The sequence below is a fragment of the Dermacentor variabilis genome, chromosome 4 (assembly GCF_050947875.1).
Source record: "Dermacentor variabilis isolate Ectoservices chromosome 4, ASM5094787v1, whole genome shotgun sequence".
Lineage (NCBI taxonomy): Eukaryota > Metazoa > Arthropoda > Arachnida > Ixodida > Ixodidae > Dermacentor > Dermacentor variabilis.
The window spans coordinates 92,912,886-92,940,156 of record NC_134571.1 but is presented as its reverse complement, the minus strand read 5'-3'; the positions used below and the strand labels follow the sequence as shown (position 1 = coordinate 92,940,156).

General features: G+C 46.3%; 1 protein-coding gene across 1 annotated transcript in view; it reads right to left on the bottom strand.

Moving 5' to 3' along the window:
- LOC142579504 (fatty acyl-CoA reductase 1-like) overlaps positions 1–27,271 on the bottom strand; it is a 52,367-nt gene that overhangs the window by 5,904 nt on the left and 19,192 nt on the right. Inside the window, exons 3-11 of the mRNA XM_075689776.1 lie at positions 20,554–20,670; positions 13,019–13,194; positions 11,489–11,561; positions 11,206–11,312; positions 5,772–5,946; positions 5,271–5,315; positions 3,797–3,915; positions 2,720–2,959; positions 1,534–1,663 (exon numbers count right to left, since the gene is read on the bottom strand). Of these exons, the coding sequence (XP_075545891.1) occupies positions 1,534–1,663; positions 2,720–2,959; positions 3,797–3,915; positions 5,271–5,315; positions 5,772–5,946; positions 11,206–11,312; positions 11,489–11,561; positions 13,019–13,194; positions 20,554–20,670 (1,182 nt within the window). The remainder of the gene's footprint in view (positions 1–1,533; positions 1,664–2,719; positions 2,960–3,796; positions 3,916–5,270; positions 5,316–5,771; positions 5,947–11,205; positions 11,313–11,488; positions 11,562–13,018; positions 13,195–20,553; positions 20,671–27,271) is intronic.

Genomic DNA, 27,271 nt, shown 5'->3' with positions numbered 1-27,271 from the left:
GTTTCTAGCTGCTTTAGTCGGTAGCTTAACTTATTCGTAATTATTATTTATTGTGTTACCTTCAGGGCCCATGGCATGTCAGATGAGGTGTGAAAGGGAACGTATAACAACAAAACACGACACTTACGGTAATCAGTGCAAGATATTGATAATTCCCAACTATAGACCTTTTACAGCGCTGTACCCATGGGCGCCGCCATTTCGCACACGTGACAGCGCCCGCCATTGCGCGCTTTCCGATCGGCGTTTGCTCGCTTGTTTACAATGGCCACGGCAGCCGCAGGCACGGTTCAGACAGCTGCTATTTCGGTTTTTCGGCCACCACGGGGAGCTGTGAGCCGGTGTGAGCCGGTGGCGCGCGCAGAAAATGCTTTGTTTGCAATATGCACTGACCACGGTGGCTGGTTCCGACCGCTTAATTCCTGTCGCCAGCGCGGATCAGATAACTTGGATTTGTTTTCTGTTTACTTACAGCGCAGATTAAAACGGATTAGCATACGCGCTGAAAGAATGTCGCAAGCGGGCGAGCGATTTCGCCTGCCTGTTTGAGTCCCAGCTTCGAAAGAAGATTCGCGGTGCATGCCGTTCGACTTCGGCGCTATGGAACATGAAGTTGCTCAAGTATGTCAGTCACGCTTACGTGAGGAGGACATGGCGGTGACTTGCATGCTTATCGAAGTACAACGTTCCTTGATATAAAAAAATTATGGGGCTTTTACGTGCCAAAACCACTTTCTGATTATGAGGCACGCCGTAGTGGGGGACTCCGGAAATTTAGACCACCTGGGGACTCCGGAATCAGACCACCTGGGGTTCTAAGTAGACGGGTGTTTTCGCATTTTGCCCCCATCGAAATGCGGCCGCCGTCGCCGGGATTCAACCCGCGCTCAGCAGCCCCACACCATAGCCACTGAGCAACCACGGCGGGTGATATTTTATACCAGCGGGGGCGGTAACGCTGTGTTGTTGCTCTAAGTATGAATGGTTAGCCTGGAAGTCATTACCGGAAACAGTTTTTTTTACCAGACTTATGCCACTAAACCACCTTCCCTATTTTGTATTGTGTTGGCAGAGTAGATATGTATGTTCACCCTCGCCAAGTATTAGCCAGAATTATGGAACTAAAGAAACTGCTGCATTAAAATGAATTACCCCTAGTACTATCGTAACCATGAGGGCTGTGTTAAAAAGACACTCGCAAGTGAGCTTGAGTAGAAAACCAGACCCATCGCGCGAAATCGATAAACCTCTAACCACGGTAATAAATAAATTGCTGCAGATTAAGGAAAATTCCGCATTTTTTTTTTTTTTTGGTAGCACGGGTGCTGACAGCGGATTGCGTGTGTGACTGTGTCTGAGTCTGTCGAGGCCTTCTCCGGGGGCACCAGGGAGACTTCTCAGAGTGTGGATGGACACCCAGAAACTTTCTGAAGGAACGAGAATAGCACGAAACTTCCGAGGCGGTTTTGTTATCTGTTCGTCCAACAGTTTACATTACAGCGCTAAGCCTACATTATCCATCTTTAGACGTGCCTGTTTATCCTTGGGAGAGAGTTCACGTGCAAGCCCCACGACGTTGTTCGTTCTGAACAGCCATCCGTGAGTCGTGAAGTACTGTACAACGTCCATGCGTTTGCGAACATTCTTGTAAAGTTTCACGAACCTGCGGAATAAAGAAGAATGAAATAGACAAAAATATCGAGTCATTATACCCGCGAGCTCGTGGTTGTCGACCAAACATTTTGTTCGCCATATACTATCGCACTGCGGCAAGATTTTATGACAGTTGTCATGCGAACTAAGTGTAGGCTAATCGTTCGGAGTCCTACCGAGCACATCACGACTATCCCCTCAGTGCTCGGGCACACCTCTGTAGATTATATTCTAAACAATAATTAGATTTTATATCAGCCGCTAGGCATTTGGTTGGGTTTCTTGAGCCCTACTTACGAGCCTTACTTATTAGCGACGATATTAATTGATCACGTTTCACAAGAAAAAGTTGCGGTCAGTGACTAAATTAAAATGTGGAAGGAAGAGAGGTCTTCAAACCGATACGGCTTCGGTGTTCATTCTGTGAACACTCGGTAGCTCTGTAGACCCTCCGATTATCTCAGGCGAAGCCGACTGGGCTTCGAGACATTTATTTACATCTTTTGAGTCAAACAGTGACTGCCCAACTGATGTCCGTTACACTCATTAAACTCGGCAAGCAAGAGCTGTCACGACTGCAAGACAGCAAGATCAAAGGGGCAACGTATGGAATCTCGCACGCTGCAACACTGTAGCCAAATAGGAGTGAACGTGGATTTCTTTTTCACAACTTCTCTTGAGTATGCTACCAGGATCTCATAAAGTTGACACCGCGCTCGCTTAAGTAGCAGAAGTGTAAAATCTTCATAATTCATCAAGTCTGAGTTGGATGAAACGTATATTTTCCAGTAATATGCGGGGCAGTGGAAACAACAGCTTTAATGGCGCCAGTTTGAGTTTGAGTGTAAATTTACTAAGGCTCCCTTTTTCAAACAATTTCTCTTACGTTCTACCTATTGTGGTTGCCGATAAATAATTAAAAAAAAAAGCTCGAACGGCAGTCTCATCGCGTGTATATCATAACGGATAGTCTAACGTAATACGAGTTACTTCGTCTCACAGACCTTACTGCCGAGAATTATCAGCGTAGCAAAACGTTCAGGCCACTACGGTAGGTGATACCAACCTTGGCTCCCTTCTCATTAGCTTCAAGGCCAAGTCTGCGGCGCTCGCAGGCAGATAACGCAAGCAATAGACGTGGATGTTGTGCCACAGCTTGCTGTTGGTCACGAAGATCATGTGGTCGGAGATGCCATCTGGCAGTGGATATCGCCAGACGGCTCTCTGCATTGTTTCAATTAGGTCAGCCCACGTGTGTTGCTGAAGGGTACCGCTCGTGCAGTGGTACACTTTCATGTACGTTGGCCTGCAACGGGAGACTTCGTCCGTCAAGTGTGAAACAGTCCACTTGTGAAATGCTCATGGTAAGCTAAATGGGCAACAATGTGGGGGACGGTGATGTTTTTCGAAAAACAAAGCGAGAGTTGGGGCTAGTGATGCGCCCGTCCTATATCCCGATGTAAATGGGTGTGGAAGGCAGAACACGCTGTGCCGCAAACAGTGTGGCAGGGGGAACTCCCTCGTTAGTAGTTGTTATGAAATGCCGAGCACTTTGCTAGTTTCCTCGGTAATGACAGTTAGCTGTCATCACTTGATCGGCAACGTTATCTGATGCTTTATTACTCCGACGCACCGCTTGACTGCGGCAGAGTATTTGAATGAGCAATCAACGTAGAATAGATTGGAAGGATAGGTGAAATGAAGGTGCACTGGCCAGAGAAATATTCGCGCCGCTTTCTCAGAAAACACACACACACACACACACACACACACACACACACACACACACACACACACACACACACACACACACACACACACACACACACACACACACACACACACACACACACACACACACACACACACACACACACACACACACACACACACACACACACACACACACACACACACACACACACACACACACACACACACACACACACACACACACACACACACACACACACACACACACACACACACACACACACACGCACGCACGCACGCACGCACGCACGCACGCACGCACACACACACACACACGCACGCACGCACGCACGCACGCACGCACGCACGCACGCACGCACGCACGCACGCACGCACGCGCGTATCGTACCGCGGTGTATGGCACGCTTACCTTGTTATAAATGTGTGCCAGGCGACGCATATGAGTGTATTTGCCACGATGTCTACAGGAACGATGTCGACTAGGTGCTTCTTTTCCACAAGAAACGACGGTAGCAGACCCAAAGCTAACTGTGAAGGTTTGGAAACAAAAACGACACCTTTCACAAGCCTCTAAGAGTACACACTGTTGTGGTCGGGTGTTTCTGCGAGGACTTTACACAATTTTTAAACATCGCCTGTGACAGCTAGCACAAGTGTAGTACTGAGCTAGTCTGCCTGAAGAGGCAGACATTACTTGCACAAATCGAAATGAAAAATGAACTAATTAAGAAATCTTGAAGTTCTAAGTTTTTAACTTAATTAGGAAAAACCCTGGACCTGAACAAATTCCTAATGAATTCCTCTGTATATACGCCGAGTAGGCATCCACGTTATTGACCTTAATTTTTCGATCATCAATTAGTATTGGCACGTTTCCCTCTGGGAAGCGCGCAAAGATCGTGCCCATACACAAAGGTGTCCCCGCTTCCGATGCTAGCAACTAGCAACCTGTATCGCTGACAAACGCTTGGTCTAAACTGCTTGAGCATATTGTACGAAAGCACTTAATGACATACCTTTCTGAAAATAATTTATTTAAACATTGGAATTCCCCCTTTACCGTACTCAGTTTTCACGTCAAACTCTGCCAGTAAATTTTGAGAGACACTAAATCGCCTTGTGTATCGTGAAGCTATATTGTAAAAGCGTTATTATGTTGAGTGTGGCTTGTGTTCTTCTTGGCTTTTTGTTTGGCTTTCCCCATTTGCCTGTTCTCGCGTGCTAAATCTTTTCTTCTTTTTATCTTGCAAGTGCACTTCATTTGTTTGTGTACGCTATCTACTACTGTAATAGCCAGTAAAAGGCTGACAGCATGAATAAATGAAATGAAAACTAGTTATCATACGGCACTAATTTCAATTTACAAATTGTTGTAGGGGAGTTCGCATGGCTGATCCACTCAGAACGAATTCTCAGGATGACACTAGTTTCGAGATATAAATTCCCAAAATTTGCGAACAAATACATCGGTGGGGTAGTTACTTCTGTGGTTCAATGCATTAAACGACGATCCATTAAAAGAGTATGTGGAGCAGCAGCGCGATTTTACCTCAAGTTTGATGACGCATAGCTCGAAAATGGCGTCATCCACAGAATTAACTTCAAGTGAACATACGTTGTAACGAAACTGGCTACAACGGGTAATTTGCTATATCTGCCGTCATGTAATTAGTTAGAAACTTAATTAGCATATCTGGTTAATTTGTCGATTACGAATTTCTCTTTCTAGTGGGAGTAAAGTCCGCCTCTTCGAGTAGGCAATCTCAAGGTCTATAATTGTGCTATATGTCACAGGCAATTATAAATTACTCAAGGTCTGCGCAGAAAAACCTGGTGTGTAACCCTCGCTATTACAACTGATCAAATATTTCATCATTACTTACCACTACAATTACGCCAGTGCAGCCGTTATAATTGTCGATCCAGCCCTAAAAAAATAATGCAAGCGGTTATTCGATTACTATAAATATGCGACCCTAAAACACTCTCGTAAATACTGTCGGTATTGTGCCCTTACGATTTACCGACGCATACCCGCCGAACATCGTATTCAAAGGGTCAACGAAGGCAGCCGTATACCTATATTATACTGCAAATCAGTTATCAATGTGACAAAGCACGAAGATAGGCATAGTAATAAGTTGGCGCAATTCAGAACTTTGGAGAAAGTTCCAGAACGCCTTCTCATCCGATACGTAAGCACACACCACCGGCAGACAATTTCGAGGAGAGGGCCGATCTCCACTGCGAACACCACTTCCGTGTTATTTTACCTGCTAGACAGCTGGAGATGGAGATATGAAAGTTGTATTGGCTAGAAAGGGGAAAACATTGGCCTGCACAGTATATGATTTTATATTTTATACTTGAGGGTAGTGTCTCACCGGAAGCGGCTCAGTCAACGAGGCAGTGACGATGGAAGGACGTACGATGACCACAGGAATGTTTCCTCGTTCTTTCAGCAGCATTGATTCAGCTAAACTCTTGGTCAGAGTGTACGTGTTTGGATGGCCAAACAAGCACTCTTTCGTATTACCCTTTGCTTCGTTGCTTGCGGACCTGCCGAAGAATAATACTTGTTATATATGACTGGAAGGAAGTTCATTACGCTTAAAGAGAACGAACCAATTTTTCGGCTTTTCATTACGTAACATCATAGTGATTAGGAGTGTGTGTGAGACTACAGATGACCTTTTGTGCGCAAAAAGTTGGTGTCTTCGACAACGCAGAAGATTATAAAGAAAAACAACACATACATATTCCCTAAGTTCGAATCTGTCATTTCTGTGGCTTAAAGCAAGGTCTTTAACCTTGCGACGGCGGCATCAACAGTTTTGCGGTAAAAAAAGAGAAAAAGTTGTCGCTGTATATGTCATATATATAGCAAGTTGAAGGCAGTAATTGATGCACCCCAGTGTATGTCAATATTCTTATCGCGAAAAAAAAAATACAGAGCTTAAAGGACACAATTTACTGGACGATGACTAAAGGTAAAAAGAAAAGCAAATGCCCCCTCTCAGTAAAGGAAAACCAAACCAAACCAACGATGGAATAAGAAAGCGGTAAAAGTATTATCTCGCCCACTGGCCTTCGTACATAGCATTCGCCGCCAGCGTTTCTAGGTAATCATTACGGTTACATAAGCTACAGTTGTGGGGAAGCGTGAGAGGCAGTCAGGGATCTTTGAATGCTATCACGTTCCGGCGTTCGAGGTGACGTCGGCGAGTACTGTCGTGTCCACATGCGCTCCGCGAATTTTCCTGCTTTTTGGTGGAAAAACATGTGTGCGGACAATTTCGACGACCATCACGGATCTGTGAGTGGTCCCGCATCGACTGAAACTACCCATAGCCGTGAGTGACCGGAACTTATTGCTTTACAAGCTTAAGCTTCCTCCGAATTTTTAAATCTATCTATCTATCTATCTATCTATCTATCTATCTATCTATCTATCTATCTATCTATCTATCTATCTATCTATCTATCTATCTATCTATCTATCTATCTATCTATCTATCTATCTATCTATCTATCTATCTATCTATCTATCTATCTATCTATCTATCTATCTATCTATCTATCTATCTATCTATCTGCATGTATGTCTGCATGTCTGTCTGTCTGTGTACGCCATGTTACCCATGTTGTCCAGTAACTTGAGCCACTAGGTGTGTCATCATTATTGTGATAGCTTCATTGTCGTTCCATAATCCTCGTACAGCAATAGTAAACCGGTTGTAGTCATGTCGTCCTCGTAACGCTGTCATACCATCTTCATCATTTAAGAAACGTCATCAAATTTTCGCCATGCTGTCGTCGTCATACCGCCCTCGTCTTTTATCGACGTCCTTCCTTGTTCGTCGTTTCATCGCAATCACGGTGTTGTAGTGCAATCGTGGTTATGCCGCCGTTGTCATACCATAGCCGTCATTGCGTCGTCGTTATACAGCCATCGTCATGCATTTGTTGTCATGCCATTGTCGTGATGCATTACATACATTATGGGGTTTTACGCGCCAAAACCACTTTCTGATTACGAGGCACGCCGTAGTGGGGGACTCCGGAAATTCCGACCACCTGCGGTTCTTTAACGTGCACCTAAATCTAAGTACACGGGTGTTTTCGCATTTCGCCCCTGTCGTGATGCAGTCGTGGTTGTTCCATCGAGGCCACTTCAGCTTCTTCATCCGATTCTGTCATACCGTCGTCATCACGCCATTGTCGTCATACAGTCGTCGTCACGTCATCATCGTCACGCATTCGTCTTCATCAGATCGTCGCCACGCTGTTGTCGTATCAGCGTCATCATTTCAGAAAGTCATACAGTTGTCACGCTGCCGTGGCCATACCGCCTTTGTCGTGAAATGGACGTTATTCCTTCTTATTCATTCTGTGCTGTCGCAAATGGTGCAATACTCAATTGTGCTGTCGACAGTCAACCACGATTATGCCGCCGTTGTCATGCCATCGTCATCATTGCGTCATCGTCATACATTCAGTATCATACCATCGTCTTGATGTCGTCGTGGAGGTTCTGTCGTCCTTACAACTTCGTCATCCGATTCTTGTTGTATTGTCGTCGCCATGCTGTCGTTGTTGCGCAATTCTCCCCATGCCGTCGTCGTCACACTGTCGTCGTTATTGCGTTGTCATCATTTCATAATGGTCATCCCATTATCGTTATGTTCTATTGACGTCATTCCTTCGTAATTCCATTGCCACTGCTCCGTCGGCATACAGTCGTCCTGCAGTGCTGAACGACCCTAACGAGCGAGGGTCACAGCAAAGCGGACCGATCACGAAGACAGTGTGTGCCGCATCTAGCAGAATCAATTGAAATCTGAGAGCGACCACTAGAAATGTTAAATAAAGGTGCCTTCGGCAATGCGATGTGCCGCTACGTTGCTTGAATGTTAATCACCCTAACCTTGGCCGTCATGTTGAGATGGGTCCTGCCGGCATTCTTTCGCCTTCGCGGTACTGGAAAACTGGTCAGCATTGTTCATAGGTTATTAAGACCTCGGATTACATGAGATGATCGTTCTCAAGTGACAGATGGACGACCTGACGTTCTAGTGAAGATGGGGCAGCGAGTTTGGCAGGGGTCCAACCTGTCAATAACGGGAAGCGCATTAGGTAGGTTGGGAGTGGCCCCGAAGAACGAATTTCAAGAGTGGCAAGACGTCACAGAGTGAGATCAAAATGACGAAGAGTTAGGCAGATACTTGCGTTGCAATATCGTTGAATAGATTGTAAACTGTTTTAATTGTCTGTAACCCGCTGCAAGACAAATCCCTAGACTGACTTTAGTTGCACAAACTATCCTTCGTAAAGCAGGCGCAAGGACACAAGAAAAAAAAAAAAGAACCTCAGTAGAATTGGTTACATTGTTCAAGAGCAGAAGACGTGCCTAAAGCTAGAGTTGTTAATCATGTTTTGGCGCTGCATAAGTATACGTAGATTTTAGGCAGGAGTCATCGCGACGTGTACGTTGAATTGCCTTTTGCGTCAGAATTTTATTGTTGAAAGAAAAAGGAAACGAATTTGAAGCACGTTCAGAGATTACTGAAATAAAGTGGCAGCCAACAAATTCTGGAGTGCTCATCCGGAAATCAATTTGTGTTTTAAGAGGTAGAGCAACTTGCTACTGGTTGCGGTTTATTTTCTTCATTATTAGTTCGAGCGAGCTGAATATTCTGCTGCAGTTTATCGCATAATTAGATGAACTAAATGAATGTAGACTTCTAAGTGCCCATGTTCTTACATAAATAATTTAAGCCAAGCGCGGATGCTACAAGATTTCGCAACGTTGATGAAAGGGTTGTGGAAAATAAAACGCAGAAAATTTAAATATTTCAGTGCAGTTGTCCTTTGAATGAGGCTCAACGGTCATGTTCACTGTCTCGTATTCGTTTTTATAGCGTTACACAATATCCCCTGCGAATTTATGTGAACACACAAGCATATCATCTCCCAAATTGACGAAAAAAAGAAAAAAGAAAGCTAGGTCGTTTCCGCTGTAGAGCGCTCAGCGATTGAAATGCGATACCCGGGCAGTATGGCCGCCGGCGCTTTTCCGGCCAGTCACGATGCATCAAAAAGACTCGCTTTCATGTGACACAAAAATGCACCAGCTCAGTGTTCCGAGCGGTCACCAGTGGCGCAATATATAGTGCCGGCCACCATGCTGTCCGAGTATTTCGTTTCAATCGCTGAGCCCTGCATATGCACTGTGCTTAATACCCTACTTCTTCAAACAAAAAACAGAGATACCAAATGTTTGCTCACATTACGAAAACGGGTGCCTAGAATGCCGCCTGGGGCACTGACTCCACTAAAATTGAAGCCGAATATAGCAACACGACTTTTGTTTTGCATGGGTTTTAAAGTGCAACTTTTGTTAATTATGTTTATATGCTCGAGGAATGTGCATGCTAAGAATATCCAATTAGTTGTACGTTATCCCGAAATGTAATTTGTTATTGAGTGTTGTTGAAACCTTTTCTTCATTTGTATTCAATTCTGCTTTGTTTTCATGTTTTCTACTATTTATTGCTGTTTTCTTGTGCCAGTGTACATCTACATTTAATGATACTCAGTCTTGATTATCTTTGAGTTTTGTTTCTTTCTCTTTGGTGCTCCCCTTATTCAATGCTCAGCTGGAGCCAGTAGGATATCTTCAAATTAAATAAATAAAACAGTTGCATAATCTGCGTGAGAATATGATAGCAGAAGAGCGTTAACCCTGCGTGTCACCAATTTCTATTTAATGGAGCTAAAACGATTCTAGTTGCAATGTAATATAAGAATCATGAAACCCAATGGACCAACGTTCTATAATTTATATTAACGTCAAGTTTATTGACTCGAGTTCCATGATTGTTCCTTGAAATGATATGGTATATTCAAAAGTGAGATGGAATGGCCAGCAGGGAGCACTGGAGAGTTCACCTATGCCTTCGCAATATGTTGGCGCACAACTAGGAGTATTTGTGTAGTGAAGTACGGTCATTCTTATCACAATTTAACGTACGAGCATGGTGAACTTGAGATGCAATTTCTTATTTTTTTAAACCTTTTTTTGAGCAGCAACTCCAGCGGAAAACCTGACGCAGTGAAATCTGCCTTTTGCAATTAATCTTCAATTTTTTTCTCTATTTCCTCGTTCCTGAATAGTAGTAGGCAAGCGCTGTGCCCCTCTCGGTAGCAGTCGCCAGCCGGCCCCCTTCCTATTTTCTTCTCTGTCTTTTGTGCATGCGTGTTTTCAAATCGAATAATCGAATAATGATATCTATGTGTTTGAGCTGGCATCTTCGCAATAATTGAAAAATCGACGATGCTATGTTTATGCTCAATGGTTAGTGGGTCGAACAGAACCGGGCCAGGCCAGGTCGGGCCGGGCCCTGATCTTGCGGGCCCGGATCGGTATGGGCCAGGTTGTTAATCACCGGGCCGAGCCCGGGCTTGGCCTGTGAAAACTGCCCATGCAGTGCTCTGGTTCTTTATCAGAGCTCGAACTTTGCCACGCTAAGTGACTTTGAGATGCCAACGGGATGCACAATTCACTGCAATTTGTTAATTGGAAACATTGTACACGGTTATTAGAATGACACTTTCGCTGTTGCTACCTCTTGACGCACGCACGCACGCACGCACACAGAGAGAGAGAGAGAGAGAGAGAGAGAGAGAGAGAGAGAGAGAAGGAAGAGAGCAGGAGATATGAAAGGGAGAGAGGTGAGTGAGGACTGAGCCCGCTTGGCGACCCTGTTCTCGGGAAAGGAAAGGAAAAAAGGCAGAAATGCGGTGAGGCATACTTACTGCAAAGCTTCAAAAAATTGTTGGGCATTTTCACACGGCGGTTTTATCACCTCGTGGACATCCGACTTGTCACAGTTGCAGTATGCTGTTGACACATGAACAAGAACCTAGAACGAAACCCGCAGGCTTAAACCCAATACTTAAATCTAAGCAAGCGTATACTATAAACGCAGCACTTCACCATTTAGTGTAGCGTGCAACGTATGAATTAAAGGTATGAAATACATTGTACAAAATATTAGAACAGCTGTGATAAACTGAAGAAAGATGTCCTGCGACTTACGCATATATTTCGCATTTGCTTACAGAGGTCCAGAACTCTCCTTGTGCCCAGTATGTTGAGCTCGAATGCGTCCCTAAAATACAAACAAGTCACAATTTTGGAGCTTAATAACACACTAATTTCTGCACTTTTATATCATTTTAGCCTTCACAAAGCGGTGAAGCATAGTATTTGACCCTATGGCAATACAACGTAAAGCTTTTACAAAGTTTTCTATTCCAACTCTCCAATCAGCCCTCCATGACTGGTCGAAAAATTTTCGGGCCGTTCCCACTTCGCCTGTCTCTCACGCGACGCTGCGAAAACTGCGAAAACACCCCATCTGATATCATGTGTGCGCACTGATTATGCATGATTAAACCAAACGAAAGCAAAATAGTTATTTCTGATTCGACACCTTTTTCGCCATAATACTCTGATTGATCAAACATTTTCAGGCTGTGCATACTTCACCTGTCCGTCACGCGACGTCCCAAAACCGCGAAAACTCACCGCGTCAAAGTGACGTGTATGCGTTAAAGACGCATTAATATAACGAACGATTCTGAATTTTTTTTTCTGAATAGCCAGATGCTACCTCGTTCAGAGAAGAATAGAAGATGATGGCTGCCCTCCTTTCGCTCGGACACTATTCTCGGAGCGGCCGGGCAGCGTGGATTTATTTGGATATAATAAACATTTTTCCATGGCAGTATAACGTTATCGAGCCCTTTCGGCACGTATAAGACATCGCTCTGCCAACTCGTCTTTGCTGAAGATTTGTTTTAGCAGCGTTCTTGACCTTTTGTTGCACGCCGCAACGATTTTCGACCAGCCACCATAAGATAAGCAAAGGGAAGCGGACCAATCGCAGTCGCCGGCATCACCCTTCTCATTCGTTTATGTATTTGCACTGTGCTGTCTCGGCCCCATCGAAACATTCTCCACTTGAGCGCACTCCTTGCCCCTTGTCAGCCAATTCGATAAGAAAATCTGCTCAATGTAGGCAATGCTATTCTATTTGAAAGCTAGAAAAGTGACCTCCTATAAAGGTGGAGTGCGTTTGATTGGGCTTTTCAAACAACGCTGCAGGTTACCGCCAGATGGTTGCGTCGGTGGCTACGTAAATTTGACGTCAGGAGATTGGAATAGCTTAACGTTATAGGGCCCCTATAATGCGCACGCAAGTGACATTTTTTCGCATAACTTCTTGTTTTTGAAGAACCATGACTTGAAAAGGTTTGCTCAACGCTTCATCAACCGCATAGGCCTACTCATGGCTATACAATGTGCGGCATGTGAAATGTTTGACAACAATTTGCACTGTCATTTCGAGATCCGCTTAACTTCTGAGGAAAATTATACATGTCGATTTTTGTTGTACCACTTTACGTTACGAACGTCAAATTTATGGCATAAAAGCACTATACATTGCTGTTGTGTGACTCCGTTTTGCTGTGTTACGAACGCCAAGTTTATGACATACTTTGCTGCTGTGTGACACTCAATTGTGCTGTTTACCAAACAGCCGCAGGCATCTTTCTCACTTGCCTGAGAGGTTCTTCAAACTTGATCGTGGCACCGGAGTGAAAGACGACAGACACATTGTCGACCAAGGTGGCTCGATCAGACGCACTGAGCCCCAAATCTGACTGAGCCAAATCTCCGGCCAGTGCCGTTACTTTTTCAAGAGCCCCTGGCTGTTCTTTCTTTAGGCGTTCGAACATCTACGAGCAAGAGAAAGAAAAAAGGAAAACAGATAAGAACGTGGGTGGGTACATCTTACATTGCTCTTCTTCAACAACAACAAAAAAAATTATGGGGTTTTACTTGCCAAAACCACTTTGTGATTATGAGGCACGCCGTAGTGGAGGACTCCAAAAATTTCGACCACCTGGGGTTCTTTAACGTGCACTTAAATCTAAGTACACCGGTGCTTTCGCATTTCGCCCCCATCGAAATGCGGCCGCCGTGGCCTGGATTCGATTCCGCGATCTCGGGCTCAGCAGTCCTACACTGAGCAACCACGGCGGGGGCTATTCTTCAATCTAGTTTGTGTCTAACTGGATCCAAGGTTGGAAGGCCACTACGTATGTCGCGCAATTACCTTTGATCGTGCTTGGGTCGACGATGATCGAGCTGCGTTCTGGTTGGCTACACGCGATCATTTTCAAGAACACTCGATTGACTTCGATTATTTTCGACTCGCACTCTACAAAGCGTGATCCAGCCTATCCAAAGCGGTCGTCGGTTATTGTCAGAAGTCTAGAGAAAAAAAAATTAGTTCGTACAACTTTTGTAAAGTTGTAACAAATATTAAGGTGCCACTTTGACCCTTATGATTACGCGCATGAATTTGCAAGGATGTTTTCGTAATGTCTATGCTGGGCGGCTTTGTCAGTGGTCTCACGCAAAAGTAGCGATGAAGCCAAAGCAGAGATCGCACTGATAAAGCATAACGTAATTTTCTCAGCCGATTTTCCTATGCATAGAAGACAATGCTATCCTCATAGAGCTTAAGTTAAAACAGCAAAAAAAAAACACCAAAACAAAAGTACAATGTAGCATATCTGATGTTTCATTCCTTAATTTTCCTTATTTTGTGGAATAACCTGCTTTTACTTTTTTCAAAATTAGTGATTCGTTGTGCTAAAACATACAAAATTCAGAAGGCAAATCAATATATCTTGTTGCTCAAATTGTTTAAGATTCGATAACTTGATACCCATTGTTACCGATTACTCAGTGATGGCTGACGATACTGCTACCTTTCCAAATGTACTGTTACAGTACTCTAGAGTAAATCGCGTTTCGCATTACTGAACTTACTGCCACATGCGTAGAGCAAACATCCACGCAAATGGCCGCTGTCTGTCGGTCACTCGAATTCGTAGCAGCACTGAGAAACACAAAGCAGTATTCTCAATATTTGTTACTGAAGTGAATCAGTTTATTGTGCTTCACCAAGTTTCACCATCACATGGAAGGAGAAGGCCATTGCGTGAGTCCAGCGCAGAATGCAACGTTTACTTGGCAAATAATAATAAAAAAATTACCACCCAAACGCTCCTTACAGATGTTTAGCCAGTGAAGCTGAAACGTGCGGCCCCTGTGTTCATCACTGGGTTAACGCCGAAGGTTCATTAAATGACGGCTTGGCAGGCTGCCGGATCCTCGGTGCGCAGTTTCTGCATGCGCTCGGCTGCAGGAGGCTGTTTTTATGTGTATGCTGCAGCATCGGCAAGGCGCAGACGAGCTCGTGCCCGTTTCTGCTCGTGGCGTTTCTGATCGAAAGCTGCCTGCTCCTCAGGAGTACGTATGACGCATGGCCTACCCATTTCGGAGCCGGAGAGAAATAGCTACACGCGCGCTCGGCTGCGACGGGCAGCAACGACGTCACGACTGGCGCAACCAATTGCGCGCCTCTCTTTCTATTTTTTTCGCGCATGCGCATGGGGTTGCGCCGGAGTTTTCGGCGCACAGGCGACAGACGGATGGGTGGACGGATGAATCGGCCAGCCATATACAGCTTCGCTGTAAAAAGAAAACCGTCAGTAAACTGGCTCAACTCCAGGATATTTCATAAGCATAAGTATACTAGGATCGTAGGATCGCGCGCGGATTCCTTCGTTAGGTGCACGAGATTGAGCCGCAAGCGCCGGCTCACCCTCGCCCGCTTTCACTCGCACATACAGCATACGGCGGGCGACGACAATATTTTCGCCCTTGGACTTTATACGGAACCTCTCGGCGACGCTGACGAAAAAAAAATGCGCCTGGACTGTGCATATAATTGCTGTCGCAATAAAAATTGACAGGCATGCGCGGCACATGCAGTGTGCTCCAGCGCAAACTGGAGGAGCGCCTTTATAGGAGCTCCATTTTCGGCAGCACCCACTAGAGGGTTCGTACCTTGCGAGGAGACACTATAACGTGTACCGAAGAGTAAGCACACGTATCGAGACTATATGGCAAACACGTCACATCACTGTACGATACGATACTGCTGTTGCTTCTGCTGTTGATGATTTGTTTGCATCCCATTTGAAACGAAGCGGTGATAAATAATCACCTAACCTGCTTGAGTTGACCAGGTCTAGCTACATGCAACGACTACGCGGCGCACATGTCACATCCCTTGATCTGTGGTACGATACGATGCTGCAGCAGCTGATGGTGATAATCATTTGTTGCATCCACTTTGAAACGAGGCGGTGACAAATAGTCACCTAGCCTGCTTGAGTTCACCAGGCCCAGCTACATGCACCATGAAATTGCTGCTTGCAACTGCCACATGTCGGGACACTTGGTGGAATACAACGCAACTCCAATGCAAAATTTGCACGTATCGACACTACGCGGCGCACAGGTAAAGTTGTGACAGTTGACACAATATGAAGCTAATGATGATGATCATTTATTGGCGTGCCATTTGAACGGAGTGGTGACAAACAGTCACCTAGCCTACTTGATTTATTCAAGTATATGCTATAGATGTTTTTCATTTCAGCATTTTTGTATACATCTCCCTAATCTTCTTTTTCTTCCTCAAACCTTCTCTATCTACTTTGTACCGCTACCTATGGACTGTTACATGGCGTTCCTCCTGGTATAATATGTAACTGCAATGCGAATTCCGCACATATCGACGCTATGTGACACGCATTTCACACCATGCGGGAAGTGACACTACGCGACGCAAGTCATGATGATGATGATAATTGTCATTACGATTTATTGGCATCCCCTTTGAAATGGGGCGGTCACAAACTGGGACCTAGCGCGCTTGACTTAATCAGGTATGCTACACATATTTTTTATTCTACGATTTTTATACATCTCCTTAATCCTTTTCTTCCTCAAGAGTCCTCTGTCTGGCTTGTACCGCTACCTGTACAAATACTACATGGCGTACCACCTGGCGTAATATTATGGAACTGCTACGCAAAGTATGCACGTAACGACGCTACGCGGCGCGCATCTCGCATCGCGTGTCTCTAGAGCGTTAGGACGCGTGTATGGGGCAATTTTCCCCTACTCAGAAATCAAGTTTATTCACTCAGAAGCTAGCAAGCGCTGGCACAGTGGTATGATCAATGCTGAAGAGCTGCTTGGACTAGATGTAAATTTGTTTTGTATGGAACGGTATTTTTAACCGCAAGTCTGGTGAGGTGCAATAACTAATGACCTTGCTTACTGGAGTCAATTAGATAAGACTTTTGCATGAATTTTTTGGTCTGCATTCGTCAGTGTAATGGGTCTATACATTCTACAGACCGCAGTTTTTCTTTATCACTAAATTTACGGATTAAGATAATATGACTCGAGGTAAATGATCGTGGCAGCTAAATTTCATCAAAACTAGCAGTAAATACATTAAGTAAAACGGGGTTTAGTATAGAAACTTAAAGGCTTTATAAAATTCTCTGGATATTTCATCAGGAGCTGATGCTTTGGAAAGCCGTAACTGATCAATGCCAAATTCTATTTCTTGTTTGGTGGTTGGCCTACCAATAACAGAATCATCACCCTCTGGGAGAGGGTTAACTAGGGAGACGAAATGTGCCACAAAATCAGGATTGAGTGTGTGAGTAGAACTGAATGGCGTAAAATATATTTCAAATTGCTTGATAGTATTGCTCATCCCACTCTGACTACATCGCACTGCTTCAAATCGATTTAGGAAATGCATTCGACGGAGTGAACGACGCCTTCCATTTGAAACATGTAGAATACGTAAACGTGGCTCCGTTGTTTATAAAGACGTTCGCATGCGCTACACTAACTGTTCTACCAATATCATTGTTAATGGTAATCTATCCGAGCCGGTATCTATTCTTTCCTCTCTAAAACAGGGTTGTCTGATATCGGCACTGCTATTCGGACTTTATTTAGAGCCGCTGTAAAATTGCACTCTAAAGTGCTGTGATATTCATGGTTTTGTCATTTTGGGCAACGAACTCAGTGTATCGGTTTACGCAGATGATTTTGCCTTTTTCTGCTCAGACAAACCGAGTATTCACAAAGTTCTATCATTGACTGAAAAAATTGGCATGGCTTCTACTGCCCAGATAAATTGGTCGTCAGAAAGCTTAGGTATTTGATTTGGTTCACGAGCATGTACGCGACTCACTATACTGGTATAGAATGGACAACCGTGCTGCCTAAATACTTTGGCGTTCCTTTTGATGCGTATAAGCTTAGTGCACATTTTTGGAGAGAATGTGTACCGGCACTTCAACGCCATGCAGATACCTTTACGCTCCACTGCCGTTGTATATTTGGCAGGGCGGTGGCTTGTAACTTGTTCCTTGCTACAAAAATATTTTACGTACTGCAGATACTTCATTGTTTCCGGACTTCCATTCAATGTTTTCATAGAATATTCACTACTTTTGTCTGTTCTTCTACTTATGAGTCTATGAGGCCATATAATATCTGTAGACCTGTATGTGCTAATGGACTTCGTCTGGTGCATGTATTTGTGCGACAGATTGTTTGTCGTTGCTTCTTAGTTCGAGATATTTCACTCGCAATACTAGGATCAATCATACAGGTTAATTTAGCCAATGCTTCACCCAACCTGGTAGTTTTATTGCGCTATTGTGAGTGACCTTGTTTGCGGGGTTTTATGTATGAAGTGATTTCGCTGTGGGATTCCTCTTGGTTTGGTTTTCTGCTGAGTAACTCTACAGAAAGTTCAGAAAACAACTGTATACAGATTCGATATCAATGATTTTCCCACCTCCCTTTTACCGTTCTACAGTTCTGCAGTCTGCAAAGGCACGTATTTCAGCGAGCCTGCAAGATTCCTTTATCCCTATGTACAAAAACATTTTTATTTAAATTAAACATTGAAACGTGACCTGTGAAAAAAAGGTGAAAATAGGCATTTTTGTATCCACTATGAATTGCCGCCGTAGCGATGTACCAGAGACTATAGAGGATTGCTTCACAAGTTTTAAAGATGCAATATTTTTTGGGGATGAACTTCAAATAACTGTTCAGAAAGACTTCATTTTGAATCAACATACCATCCGATACTTGATTGCGCCCTATGGTGAAGACGTGCCATTTGATATGTTTCCTAATTAGACTACATAGCTCATGGAAGACACCAATGTTGGAGCGAAGCGCTCAAGCAGTTGTTTCTTCAGAGTTTCAGCATTCTCAAGCGATTGGATAATTTAAGGACATGTATGACTTTACAGGTTTTCAACCGGACTGGCGCCACCTCTTGATAAGTTGCTTGTCGTTGCCACTTTTTTATTAAGTTCAAATCTAGTTGTAGTTTTTGTGTGGTGCATGGTGTCCTCAACGTAATTTGTAGGTCCTTCCTAGGCCATGAATACGAGATGTGTTGGCTAGTGCTTGCAAGTTTCTCGCGCACAATACGATTCTGGCATATGCATGATGCAATAAATATCATGTTAGAAAAAAACGAAGCGCTGGCGTGACTCAGTGGTAGAGTAGCTGAATCACGCGCAGCGGGCCCGGATTCGATCCTAGCGAGAACTGGGAATTTTTTTTCTCATTCACGGCGATTGCTACGACGGACACCTGCGGTGTTGGACAGCATCACCAATCGAAACGGCTATCAGAATGAACCCATGTAACAGCCCAGGCTGTGAAAACAACTATTGGCGCATTAGTTATGTGTTTCAAGGGCATATACCTGAGTGATCACTTATACGAGTATGTTGTACATCCGTTGTGCAATCGCAAATACCACTCTCTCCTTATTTTTCTCCTTCTATACTACCATGTTTTCACCTACCGGATGGGATAGCAAACCAGACGCTCGACTGGTTGATCTTACTGTCTTTCATCTTTTTGCATTTTCTCTCTATTTCTGTCTTGCGAAGAAAAAAATGAAAACAGATTTCCGACCATATATCTCAAAGGGGACTATATGTGAGCTTCCTTCAACCAGATACCAAGTAATTTCCTTCAAAAACGGGGAATAGAAACGGTGGGAATAGGGTCAGTTGAACAACTTATGATCTGTCCTTAACTCTGCTTTTCTTTTTTTTCAAAGGAAGGTTTATTTCTCTAATATTTTTTTTTGCCTCCGAAGTCAGGCATATCGCCGAAGTCATATTTGGCCGAGAAACTGGGCCGATTTTGGAAATAATGTATATTCAAAACTGGGCCAAGTCCGGATACTGTGCAATCATGAGGGGGAACTATAGGGGCGCCGACTGTGTCACCGGTGGAAGGTAATCGCAAGGGTTTGAATGGGGATTATAGCGCGAGCCAACCCTGGAGACAGTGCAATTAGAGGCGTGGGTGGGCCGATCCTCACTCACAGTACTACAGCGTTACAGTCGCTGAGATGTAGCATGTTGACCTAACTTTATTGCCTCTCTCTTTGTGTTTGGTGTTAATGTGGGAGTTTTGGATTTTGGGTACGCAAGCGGGTTTGGGTATCGACTCTCGGCTTGCGTTCTTTTGTACTCCTTTGCGGTTCTTTTGCAAGCCCAGTGGTTCGCGTATCATTACTTTGCGCACGCCAAGTCTTAAACTCCCTAGTCATGTTGGCGTAGCAGGGGCCTTCCACATAGCTGAGGCGAGGAAAGAAAAAGCACGAATAAGAACTACGGCGTTAGCGTGAAGGCAGTTTGGAGAGGGATGACTTGGGCTGTGGCGAGGGTTTATATGTCACAAATCGCGTTTGTATAGTTCAATGCGACTCCAAAGGGCACATAGCAATGTTTCGATTGTAAGTTACAATTGATTATCAAACGTGAAGCACTAACGACCATTCATTTCGTTCAAAGAATGAAGAAGTCAACTTATTGTCGGGTACCTGCTTGAACAAAAGGAATGTCATCACATGTATGACAGCCTATTATCTACAGTACGGAAAAATGGCTTCTACACAACGTAACGTAGTAAACATCACATAATGCCAGCAAACTATTCACTAATACAATCATCTGTATCAAAGTAGCTTCGCGCCAACCGATTACCACACTGCGTGGGATCCGCATTTCTTTTTTTTTTTGCAATGCTCCAATTATTGCGAGTTACAGAGGCTTGATGAATACATGTTTTTACATATAAATGGGGATGTATGCACACACCTGTGAGTCGAACATTTTCTTGATCCTCGCCTGTGGTTCTTCGCCGCGCTTGCTTCGCACGAGGAGGTAAATTCGCTTCAGGCCAGAGCAAGATCTCAGGAGTTTTTCCAAGAGAACCTGAGGAGGAAAAAAAAACTTTATTGAGCAGCTAATTGGAGTTGTGTCAGGTCTGGGGTGGGCCATCAGTCAAGGGCTCCACTGGCTCTTGCGGCTCGCTGAGCTTGGTCCAGGAGGGCCAATTGGCTCCCCCGGTCCTCGCTTGCGAGCAGTGCCTGCCACTGCCGTACGAAGTCCGTGACCCTTAGAAAAAGTGAGTTGACGTTGCTTGGCCGAGCCGTACATTCCCACGTTATGTGCGCCAGCGTGGGTTTGCGCCGCACCAAGGGCAGGTGTTCGATATGTCGTGTGCTTCTTGTTTAGGTGTGGGTATGAAGTGGTTTGTATGCGACGCCAGTCTTGGGCTCGTCTTCTATTTTGTTTGGAGTACGGAGCGCCGTAGATCCCCGTCTCTCCCTCCTCTGATTCTCTAATATGTCACGCACTGGAGACGGAGGTTCCTCTAGGGTTGTGGCCGGCGCTCGATCGTTCCTTCCTCGAGCTATGCGTTCTGCCCTTTCGTTCCCGTCCGGTCCGTTGTGCACTGGGCACCACGTAATGCCGTGGTCCAGGTCCAGCCGTGAGCCGAGTATTCTTTGGGCGCTGCGCGATAGTATTGCCCACATGAACAGTCGACACGCTGCCGGCGAGTCTGTGCGCTGTTTGAATCCCACCGATGGCAACGGTTGTTGTGGTCGCACCGATGGTACGACCTGTTGGGAACTCGGCGCTGACGCCCGTTGTTGTACCTGGGTCGCAAGCCCCAAGGGTAGCGTTGGCCTGGCGGCCTGGGGTACAACTGGAAGCATCCGAAGGTCCCGGCAAAGCATGAGTCGACTGGTATCAACAAAACAACTTGTTTATTTTAACATCGCAAAGAGTTGGCGGTCAGGTTGACCGAAGTAGAGAGACGGGAGTGCACTTTACTCAACAGAAGAAATCGGAGCCCTCTTTTTTCGTCCGGGGGCAGCTGTTTTTATACTCTCGCAGTTGAGGGCAAGAAGGAACCCCTCAATAGACGAGCACGTGATTGTACAATGAGATAAGGTGACGCATACTGTCGTAGCGCCGCCGGTCGGGCACAAAGACTGGGAGGAGAAGGTAACTTCTACTGTCGTAGCGCCTCTGGTCGGGCACAATGGCTGGGAGGAGAAGGTGACTTCTACTCTCGTAGCGCCTCTGGTCGGGCACAATGGCTGGGAGGAGAAGGTGACTTCTACTCTCGTAGCGCCTCCGGTCGGGCACAATGGCACATACACTCACACACGCACATGAAGGCACGTGGCATCGGAACATGCCTGGACGCGCTTGGCGGGGAGCGTAGCGGCGACGCCGAACGGGCCAAAATGTCTGCCGCTTTGTTGCAGTCGCGCCGGCTAAACCGCGCGTCGTAGGCGAAACGTAACAGACCGCCCCGCCGGGGGAAGGAGATCCCGATGGACAGGGGACTGCATCCGCTGTCCGGAGGGATGTCGCTCGATGATGCTCATAACCGAAGTCGGGCGTCCCTCGACGTTTCTTGAGCGCAGCGCACAGAGAAGGCCTCGTTCTCTCGTTCAGGTTCGCACGGGACACTGCAAAGTGACTTCGGGAGAGTTCACATTCTTGTTCTCGTTCCCGGCAAGCGTTAGAACTACGCTGAAACTCAACCGCTCAGTCAGCAAGCACGGCACAATCCTCACTAAGCCCTGCCAGGCTCTTTTCCCCTTTTATACCACTGCCTAGTTCCTTACAGTAGTCTAGCATCACTCAGAACGCGTCCACAAATTGGAAAATTGCACTAGAAAGCATATCATCACTTTGAAACACTAAACAAAAGCAATATGTTAAAAAAAATCCTGCCTCAGGAAGAAAAACATCAGTAACAAACAATTTTGAGGCTGATTCCTACGTTAGGGGCTTCGACTTAAGCCATCGGCGTTACCGTTGAGACTCCCCTTTTTGTAACGCACCTCAAAGGAATATTGTTGCAAAGCGAGGCTCCAGCGCAGGAGGCGGCCATTTTTGGGAGAGATGGTCTGCAGCCATTGGAGAGGGCAGTGATCCGTCTCAATGATAAACCTCGAGCCGGCTAGATAGCATGACAATTTCTGAACGGCCCACACGAGGCATGCACACTCTTTCTCGGTGGCGCTATACGCCTGCTCACGACTGGTCAGCTTACGACTAGCATACAGGACGGGGTGTTCTACTTCTCCCTTTTCCCGTTGACACAGTACAACGCCCATGCCTTGCTCACTAGCATCGCACTGAACAACGAACCCTTTTGTATAGTCTGGCGATCGTAGCACAGGCTGGCTTGTTAGGGCACTCTTTAGGGCGCTAAAAGCTCTTTCCTTTGTCTCGTCCCAGACGACTGTTTGGGGCTCTGTCTTTCTTAGAGCATCCGTCAGGGGAGCCGCGATATCAGAGTACCTGGGAATGTACCTCTGATAGTAGCCGGCGACACCTAAGAACGACCGAATATCGGTCTTCGTGCGCGGTTGCGGGAAGTCTCGCACAGCGGCCACCTTTATTTCAGAGGGGCGGCGACGACCCTGACCAATCACGTGACCGAGGTAGACAACCTCGGCCTGTGCTAACTGGCACTTAGGAGCCTTGACTGTCAAGCCCGCTTCGCGCAGGCGGGTTAGCACTGCCCGCAAGTGTGCCATATGCTCAGACCAGGATGCGGAGAATATCGCTACGTCGTCTAGATACGGTAAAGCGAATTCTTGCTGTCCCCGCAACACTTTATCCATGAGGCTTGAAAAACAGTATGGCGCGTTCTTCAAACCAAAACTCAACACTTTAGGACGGAATGTTCCCATTGGTGAAATGAACGCCGCATACCTACTAGCCTCTTCTGTAAGTGGAACCTGCCAATAACCCCTGACAAGATCTAGGGTGGAAATAAACTGAGCGCTACTAACTTTCTCAAGGCGCTCCTCGATGTTAGGGATCGGATAAATTTGATCCTTAGTGATGGAATTAAGCCTGCGGTAGTTGACGCAAGGACGAGGTTCCTTGCCCGGTACCTCAACTAAAATCAAAGGGGAGGTATAATCACTCTCACCTGCCTCAATAACACCGAGCTGTAGCATTTTCTTTACCTCAGCCTCCATAATATCGCTCTGGCGGGGTGACACCCGGTACGCCTTGGATCGTACTGGCTCTGGGGAGGTAAGTTCTATATCATGAGTAAGTACAGAAGTCCTACCAGGCCTCTCAGAGAACAGACCTTGAAACTCTTGTAAAAGCTGGTGTAGTTCGGTTTTCTGCTCAGGCGACAGCGATGCTCCACTGACTAAGTCACTAATGACTTGACCGGTGTCTTCCCTGTTCGTCACTGAGCCTAGTCCCGGAAGCTCGACCGGAAGCTCTTCAGGAACGTTTACCATCATGCACACCACTGCTTCCCGTTGTTTATAGGGTTTGAGCAGATTACAGTGGTAAACTTGCTGTGCTTTCAGCTTTCCTGGCAGACTTACCACGTAGTTAACGTCCGACAGTTTCTGAACAATTCGTGCTGGGCCCTCCCACTGCACGTCTAGTTTGTTGTTTAGCGATGTGCGCAATATCATGACCTCATCGCCCACCTCAAAACGACGGGCCCTGGCGGTCCGATCATAATAAACCTTGGCCCTCTGCTGGGCCTTTGTCATTGCTTCACCTGACAACTCCTGTGCCCTTCTTAAGCGTTCGAGGAGCTTAAGCACGTACTCCACCACGACTGGGTCGTCGCCCCTGCCTTCCCACGATTCTCGAAGCATGCGAAGCGGAGACCGAAGCGAGCGACCGTACACCAGCTCAGCTGGCGAAAACCCCGTAGCTGCATGCGGCGCGGTCCTTAATGCAAACATCACCCCAGGCAGACACAGCTCCCAGTCAGTTCGATGTTCAAAACACAATGCTCTCAACACGCGCTTCATGACGGAGTGGAGCTTCTCAACGGAATTCGACTGTGGGTGGTACACTGAGCTGTGTAGCAGCTTTACCCCACACCTTTCGAGAAAAGTTGTCGTCAAAGCGCTAGTAAACACTGTGCCCTGATCTGATTGGATTTCCGCAGGAAAACCAACTCGCGCAAATATGGACAGTAGTGCATTGACTATCTCAACTGAGCTGAGTTCTTTAAGCGGCACTGCTTCAGGGAACTTTGTCGCTGGGCAGATCACAGTCAAAATGTGTCTGTACCCCGTGGCTGTTACCGGCAGAGGTCCCACTGTATCAATAACGAGCCGTCTAAAAGGCTCCGTAATGATAGGTACCAATTTCAACGGCGCCCTTGATTTGTCCCCTGGTTTGCCCACCCGCTGACAAGTGTCACATGTCCTCACGAAATGGTCTGCGTCCCGAAAACACCCTGGCCAATAGTACTCTTGCAAGAGACGGTCCTTAGTTTTCTTAACTCCTAGGTGTCCGGACCACGAACCCCCGTGTGACAAGCGCAACAGATCCTGACGATAGCATTGAGGCACGATCAGCTGATCGAACTCCACTCCTCGGCGGTCTAGATACTTCCGGTACAGGACTCCACCTCTTTCCACAAAACGCGCAGTTTTCCTGGCGATACCTTCTTTGACATTGCAGCGCACGTTTTCCAGGCTACCATCCTTCTTTTGCTCGGCTATCAAAGCCGACCGGCTGACTTTTAGCAACCTATCAAGTCCGTCTGACGTAGGCGCGATGAGCAAATCAGTAGATAGCTCTTCTAACTTTCCCGCATCGGGATTTTCCTCTCCGGTATCTGGTGCCTTTAACGTTACAGACTCAAGTTTATTCAGTTCGGGCGTGCTCTGAATATCAGCTTGCTGCGCCTCTGACCCTTTTTCGTTGTTTGATAACGTCGGCCCCGCAACTACCGCCTTTGCAGCGAGCTCCCGAACCTTCGATCTGGTTAAGGCCTGAACACTAGCTTCACCAAACAAAAGCCCCTTCTCGCGCAGGAGGTGATCGGACCTGTTTGAAAATAGGTACGGGTACTGGGGGGGCAGCATAGATGACACGGCCGCCTCCGTCTCAAGCGCTCCGAAAGGTCCTTCAATAAGCACCTTTGCTACTGGCAGACACACGCTATGAGCTTCCACGGCTTGCTTGATCCATGCGCACTCGCCCGTGAACATATGGGGTTCTACGTAAGACGGGTGAACTACATACATCGTAGCTGCGGAATCGCGAAGCACTCGGCACTCTTTCCCGTTCACGAGGAGGTCTCGCATGTAAGGCTCGAGAAGCTTCATGTTCTTGACAGTGCTGCATAATGAAAAAAACACAACTTTTGGTGTTGTTTCCGGACACTGCGCCGAAAAGTGACCCGGCTTCTGGCACGTATAACAAACGCGCGCTCGCCTCATCTCGAACCGCTTTCTGCGTTTGGCTGCCGCCGTCTCTTTACGTTTGGTCGGACTGCTTTCACTCGCATCCTCACTACGCGTGTCCCCCTTTAATCTCATGGGCGTGAACCTCGGCCTCTCAAACTTCGAGCCAAATTCACCCTTTTGACCGTCCTTAGCTCCGCGAGCCCGACGCGTCACAAACTCCTCGGCTAGCTCAGCGGCTTTAGCCACCGTACAAACGTCTGGCCTATCCAAGACCCAGTACCTCACGTTCTCAGGTAACCGACTATAAAACTGTTCCAGCCCGAAACACTGCAGAACTTTATCGTGGTCACCAAACGCTTTCTCTTCTTTGAGCCACTCCTGCATGTTTGACATTAGCCTGTACGCAAACTCTGTGTATGACTCACTTCTGCCTTTCTCATTTTCCCGAAACTTCCGACGGAACGCCTCCGCTGACAGCCTGTACTTTTTTAGCAGACTCGATTTTACTTTGTCGAAATCCTCTGCCTCCTCTCTATCCAAGCGAGCGACTACGTCGGCCGCCTCGCCGGGTAACAAAGTGAGCAAGCGCTGTGGCCACGTTTCCCGAGAGAACCCCTGCTTCTCGCACGTTCGCTCGAAGTTAACCAGGAACAAACCAATGTCCTCTCCAAGCTTAAACGGCCGCATCAGGTCAGTCATTTTGAACAATACGCGTTCTCCTGCACCGTGTGCCTGACTTCCATTACGAGCGCGTTCCATCTCTACCTCAAGACGCTTCATTTCCAAAGCGTGTTGACGCTCTTCTTTTTCTTTCTGTTCTTTAAGTTCGCGCTCCTGTTTCTCTTTTTGCTCTCTAAGTTCGAGCTCATGTCTCTCTTTTTGCTCTCTAAGTTCGCGCTCCTGTTTCTCTTTTTGCTCTTTAAGTTCGCGCTCCTGTCTTTTTGACCTCTCCTCAATAGTCTCAAGGCATTCCGACAGCTCGTCATCCTCAGCCTCTAACTCAAGAATAGCCTTTAGCAGTTCTGGTTTTTTGAGTTTGTCCGAGACATCCAGACCCAACTCTCTTGCAAGCTCCAACAATTTCGGTTTGCGCAACGACTTCAAATCCATGGCTGCTCTGAATGCTGCTTTCTCTACTGCTTACTATTGTCTTGCCGCAAACTAACCCGGCAGCAACGACAACCACAATTACCAGCTCTGTTTCTGACACTAACAAAAGCCTGGCAAAGCTCAGAAGAAGAAAGTCCCGCACTCACCAAACCTCGCAGCCAAGAGTCCAGCGCAGTCGTTCCGCTGCAGGCAATCAGTCATCACACAGG